The sequence below is a fragment of the Austrofundulus limnaeus genome, unplaced genomic scaffold (assembly GCF_001266775.1).
Source record: "Austrofundulus limnaeus strain Quisiro unplaced genomic scaffold, Austrofundulus_limnaeus-1.0 Scaffold0, whole genome shotgun sequence".
Classification (NCBI taxonomy): domain Eukaryota; kingdom Metazoa; phylum Chordata; class Actinopteri; order Cyprinodontiformes; family Rivulidae; genus Austrofundulus; species Austrofundulus limnaeus.
The window spans coordinates 2,719,276-2,725,509 of NW_013952402.1; the positions used below are offsets into that span (position 1 = coordinate 2,719,276).

Here is a 6,234-nt window from a genome sequence, read left to right on the forward strand (position 1 = left end):
CCCCCCCCGCACCAAAATGGGCGGGACAGAAGGTGGTTCTTAAAGAGACAGAGGCCAATTTCAAGGCGTTTAGAAGAGGAAGTGATGAGAAGATAAGTTTATTTTCTATTTAAACATAAAAACAGCATTTTAATAACAAKTAAAGATACTTTATTATGGTATAGTATTTAAATGTCTGCCTGAGACACACATAATATTGCCCTTTTAATGAAGTTTTATTGAATTCATATTCAGTTCAGAAGGAAATAATGTGCAAATCTGTGAAAATGATTATAAAGGAAACTTCTTGCAAGGTMGTTAAGGCTGAGACTAAAAAGAAAATCTCAGTTCTAGATCTTGTCGCAACAATGTGTTTTCATGGTTTGTTTGTTGCTTTTTTTAGCCTACAAATGTAGAAGAAGAATTCTCAGACATGTAGCTCTGATACAGATGCCATGCTTATAAGTGGTGCCTTGAAACGGAATTCAAACATGAGCGTACAGCTCTTGTGAGCTCAGTGCTGTGGGTCCACTTACAAAGTCATGAATATTACATAAGTGAGCCTTTCAAATGGACTCTTCTCATAAACATGGTAAACATACTTGAAAGCGCCATAAATTCATTCAGCWTCGGCCCCTCGTCATTATGCAGCTCTGCTGGCTCATTGCTGATTGTATCACACAAAAACAGCTTTGCTTGTTGTAAAAGTTTCGAGCCCACCATTGGTTAGTTTATTTGACACTTAAGCTTTATTAAAGATACTCTTCAGGCTCATAACTACGTGGTGACTTTACACACACACACACTTCTCTTGTGAACCCTGTCAGCAGTGGCTTTTTATAGGCTTTCAGATATGCAGCAGTTATGTCGCTGAAAGCTTGCATTAAGCCAACATCCCGAATGATTATGTGGTCTAACACCTCACTGTCCCTCCGCTGAACACCTTCCCTGCAGCTGTCCATCACATTTCCTCCGGTGCCAGCATGAAGTCATGACGAATGCCACTCTGGAAGCACTTCAAAGGCATAYATACCGACATGACGGCTTGGATTTCGTAGTAGCAGTTACAAAACAGAACTTTTGCATTTCATAGGAAGTTGGATATCAGCGGTGTAGCTTTAAAAAATATATTTCACCCGGAAAATGTTCAAGCGTGTGGGGAAAGAAAAGTGTGAAATAAAAAGATGAGCCTTGGAGAACGTTATAGAGCGCTTGAAATAATTTCTGTCACATAAACTCCCATATATTTCTAACATTACTTCAGTAAAAAAGGAGCAATAAAATACATGTTAAAGAGTTTAAACAGGCGTAAAGYGTTACAGATGTGCAGCTTCGCCTCGCTGCTACAGTTTCAAAATCTGAAATTCTTTCTTGCACAAGCAGAACTAACAAATGTTTGGTTTTCTTTTTAGTGTTGCTCAGTTAAAACAAATCAAAACATAGGTCTTATTTCAGGAAGCTGTAATAAACAAGTTTTTTAAGCCTTGAAAGTTATYTAACATKATTTAAAGTTTAAGGTTTTATTTTTTAAAATAAAGAGGTCATTGCAAGGTTAAAAAGCTGTTTTTGATTTCAATGTGACGTTTTTTGTTAGTTTTTGGAAAATGTCGATGTAGCGTTGTGTTTTCAGAGAGCCTCATTTTACTTGTTAAATTGATTATAATAGGAAAAATTATACATTTTATAGATTAATCTTAATTCGTTCTACTAAATAACATTGGCACTTTTCATTATTTTATGATTTATTTTGCTTTTTACATTAAAACTGTATGTAACAAGTAGAGCTTGTGCCATTAAACTCGTGTTAACTTTGAGGCCYATCACTGATTCCCACATTCAATAGAATGTAAAAAATTCCTAGAAACATTTGAAGTACAAGATGAAAATCAGAATTTTAATCAGTACATCAAGCTTCTGTTTATGTGATAATAATTGTAAAGTACTAAATACAAAATCAAATGGAAAGCTTGCTCTTGAAAGAAGAAATGTACTGTAGCACACTGTGTGCTTTATTAAATGACGTGAATCTCTGGCGCTCTTCTGTTTCTCACGCAGGCGACCTTTGGACCCATATTTCTTGGTGCCGTTTCATCTCACTGGGAAATGCATGATGGGAGTGTGAAAGGAGATAGGAGATTCATCGGCTGCATCAAGGAACTCCAGGTCAGCTCTAAAGAAATTGACCTGCTGGGTGAGGCGGTGAGAGGAAGAAACATCAGGAACTGCGACCCGCCTGTCTGRCAACACCTTCCCTGCCGTAACGGAGGAACGTGTGTCAGGTACTGCGCTGGATCACCTTTTACTCTGATTAAAGACTGGTTAAATGTAGTTTAATCAAAAGAATAACACACCGGGAATATAATATGTCACTTAGATAAAAATCACAAAAATACTAACTCTGATAAAAAATCGAACTGTGTGCTTACACTAAACTAAAAAATGTTTTGAATGTCTTCCTCTAGTACAGCGGTGTCAAACTCATTTTCACCAAGGGCCACATATGGAGACCCTCAAAATGGCAGTTATGCCGGAATAACACACATGATTGTTAGTCAGGGCTTATWAACTCAAGTTGTGAGGTGTTGAATATATTTAGTTGAASGCTTGAGTGAAGAGGTYTGTTTTTAGTTTTTTAAAGGAGTCAGTGTTTTCAACAGATCTTAGACAGAGCGGAAGGGCATTCCACAGTCTGGGAGCRGTTGAGGAAAAAGCACAGTCACCACGGGTCTTGAAGCGAGTACTGGGGACCGACAGCAGATTCTAGTCTTGTGAGCGCAAGTTGCGTTTGGGGTTATAAGGCGAGAGAAGACCGGAGATGTAGTTCGGCACTTGGCCGTGTAGAGCTCTAAAAGTGAGAACCAGGATTTTGAACTTGAGTCTGAATTGTACAGGTAGCCAGTGGAGGTTTGATAATATAGGGGTGATGTGAGAGAATTGATAAATTAATCACTGTTGAGTTGTGGTGAGTTGCTGCTGTCTTGAATTCTGAACTCTCCCACTTTCCAACAGGGATTTCCCATGCATAATCATTATGCATTATGGGAAATGTAGTTTATGATCATTGGTGGCTTTAAAGCAGCTTTTTTTGAGACATTAATGCAGGGCCATCCAACAAAATTGCTCAGGGAGCCACAGTTACTCAAAGCTAATAGCTCAGGAGCAGGACAAATATTATCTTTCACCTTTAGTTTATTTTGGTGCGTTGAATCATGAATTTAAAGATTACTGTTGATTAAAAAAAACAGATTTCTTGTTAAATTAAGTAAAAAAAAATATTTTCTCTCTTTTTTTGGCGGAGCCCCTTTGGCAGGCCAGATGGAAGTCAAGGTGGCCTTAAGTTTGACACATGCTCTTACATGACCTGATGATTTCTCACCCTTCACTTTATGTAACACGGAATTATTCTCCGTTGAAGGAGTATACACTTTACAGCGGGTAAAATAAGTATTGAACACATCACCATTTTTCTCAGTAAATATATTACTAGAGGTGCTAATGACATGAAATGTTCACCAGATGTCGGTAACAACCCAAGTGATCCATACATACAAAGAAATCAAACCATAAATGTCCAGAAATGAAGTTATTTGTAATAATGTGGAATGGCACAGGGAAAAAGTATTGAACACACTTACTGAAATTTATTGAATACTTTGTACAAAAGCCTTTGTTGTCAATGACAGCTTCAAGACGCCTCCTGTATGTAGAAACTAGTTGCATGCATTGCTCAGGTGTGATTTTGGCCCATTCTTCCACACAAACAGTCTTCAAATCTTGAAGGTTTCGTGGACCTCTTCTATGAACTCTGATCTTTAGTTCTTTCCATAGATTTTCTGTTGGATTCAGGTCAGGTGATTGGCTGGGCCATTCCAGCAGCTTTAGTTTCTTTCTCTGAAACCAACTGAGAGTTTCCTTGACTTTGTGTTTGGGCTCATTGTCTTCCTGAAATGTCCAGCCACGTTTCATCTTCATCATCCTGGTAAATGGAAGCAGATTTTTATCAAGAATGTCTCTGTACATGTTTCCACTCATCCTTCCTTCAATTATTTGAAGTTTGCCAGTACCATATGCTGAAAAACAGCCCCACACCARGATGTTCCCACCTCCAAACTTCACTGTTGGTATGGTGTTTTTGGGCTGATGTGCAGTGCCATTTGACCTCCAAACATGATGTGTATTCTGGCATCCAAACAGTTCAATGTTGGTCTCATCTGACCAGACTATACTCTCCCAGTATTACGGCTTGTTTAAATGTTGTGCAGCAAACTTTAAAGGAGCTTCAACATGCTGTTTCTTCAGCAGTGGAGTCTTGCGTGGTGAGCGTYCATACAGGCCATGGTGGTTCTGTGCATTTCTTATTGTTTTCTTTGAAACAATCGTACCTGCTAATTCCAGGTCTTTCTGAAGCTCTCCACAAGTGGTCCTTGGCTCTTGGACAACTCTTCTGATKATTCTTTTCACTCCTCTGTCAGAAATCTTGTGAGGAGCACCTGGTCGTGGTCGGTTTATGGTGAAATAATGTTCTTTCCACTTCTGAATTATGGCCCCAACAGTGCTCACTGGAACCTTCAGAAGTTTAGACATTCTTCTGTAACTGATGCCATCATTATGCTTTGCAACAATAAGGTTGTGAAGGTCTTGAGAGAGCTCTTTACTTTTACCCATCATCAGATGATTCTTGTGTGATACCTGGCCATCATTTGGGACTGAACCAGCTGATATTAACTTGCACTGACAAGGGGCAGGCTTGCTTTCTAATTACTGAGAGAGTTCAGCTGGTGTCTTGGCTTTCCATGCCTTTTTACACCTCCCTTTCTTCATGTGTTCAATACTTTTTCCCTGTGCCATTCCACATTATTACAAATHACTTCATTTCTGGACATTTATGGTTTGATTTCTTTGTATGTATGGATCACTTGGGTTGTTACCGACATCTGGTGAAAATTTCATGTCATTAGCGCCTCTAGTAATATATTTACTGAGAAAAATGGTGACGTGTTCAACACTTATTTTACCCGCTGTATATCACTTACTATATTTTTAAGCCAACATTTATAGCTTCAAAGTATGTTATTCACTTTAACTTTGAATACAGAGTTGCTGCTCTGTTCCTTTTCTCTGACCATTTTTAATGCATTTTCATTGAGACTTTAAGCTTGTCTTATCTTTATTGGACTAATTTCACAGTGGACTCACTTAGCAGAGAACATGCTGCAGTGAAATATTGAATTTGAACTTGTATCAACCTGGGAAGAAAAATGTCAATTTTAATGACATATAAAAATTAGATTTTCTGTGTTTTGAATTGTAATTTGAACTCACACTGGATTTTTATCTTAAGTTTAAAACTATATCAAAGGAAGTAAGTAATTCTCACAACCAGCTGTGCGTTAACTAGATTTGTTCCCTGCACATGATAAATGTGATCAAGTACTGACATGACTGTTAAGTTTTTGCATACTGCCCGTCAACTTGTCAGACTGTATTTTATTATATTCAAAGACATTACTGGTTCCGTCTATAAATGTCATCTATTCAATTTCATAAGCATGCAGCCACATAACATACTCCCACTTTTATGCCTCACTGTCAGAGCTATAGCATTAAGTTAGACAGTCGCAGTCAGATTCAGACAAAACATTATAAAACTCCCTCTGGATTAAAAAAAAGCCTCCCACTTGTTTTTAACAAACTAAACACTTTGTTCTCAAAATGTATGTTATTTTTTTCTTTTTTTGTCTGTTTGTATCTTAAGTTTGAACCCGAAGTTTTGTGTCAAAGAGCAAATAATGTTTTTATTAAATTGATTTTTTTCCCGTCACATTTTTTCCCAAAGAAAATCTATAGAGGTTATGAAGTGTCCTTCACATTGAATGAAGGTTTTGCTTCCCTGCGTTCAACCAGTGCACTTTCATTAGGACTCTGTGTTACAGCTCCAAGCTTTGCCTTTTTTTCTATACTCTTTAGTTACTGCATCTGCCTTTTCATTTGTTTTTATTTGATCACAATTCTCCCTCTTTCTTTTTCTCTTCGATTCAGCTCATGATTAGGGCTGGGTATTGTTACCGAGCTCACGGTTCGATTCAATTTCAATTCTTTGGGTCACAATTTGATTCTGCTTTAAATGCTTTGTCAWTTTAATAGGAAATACCCAAATAATCTATTAGAGTCCCTGTGGAAATTTTTTTCGAAATTTATTTTACTGCCCATATAAACAGAAATGGCTTACGTTAATATTTTAGGGAAATAAAATAC

At 37.6% G+C, this 6,234-nt stretch overlaps 1 protein-coding gene across 1 annotated transcript in view; it reads left to right on the plus strand.

Annotated features, from left to right (window-relative positions):
* Positions 1–6,234, plus strand: part of eys (eyes shut homolog) — a 205,300-nt gene that overhangs the window by 165,671 nt on the left and 33,395 nt on the right. The window contains exon 43 of the mRNA XM_014010919.1: positions 2,035–2,258. Within this exon, the coding sequence (XP_013866373.1) occupies positions 2,035–2,258 (224 nt within the window). The remainder of the gene's footprint in view (positions 1–2,034; positions 2,259–6,234) is intronic.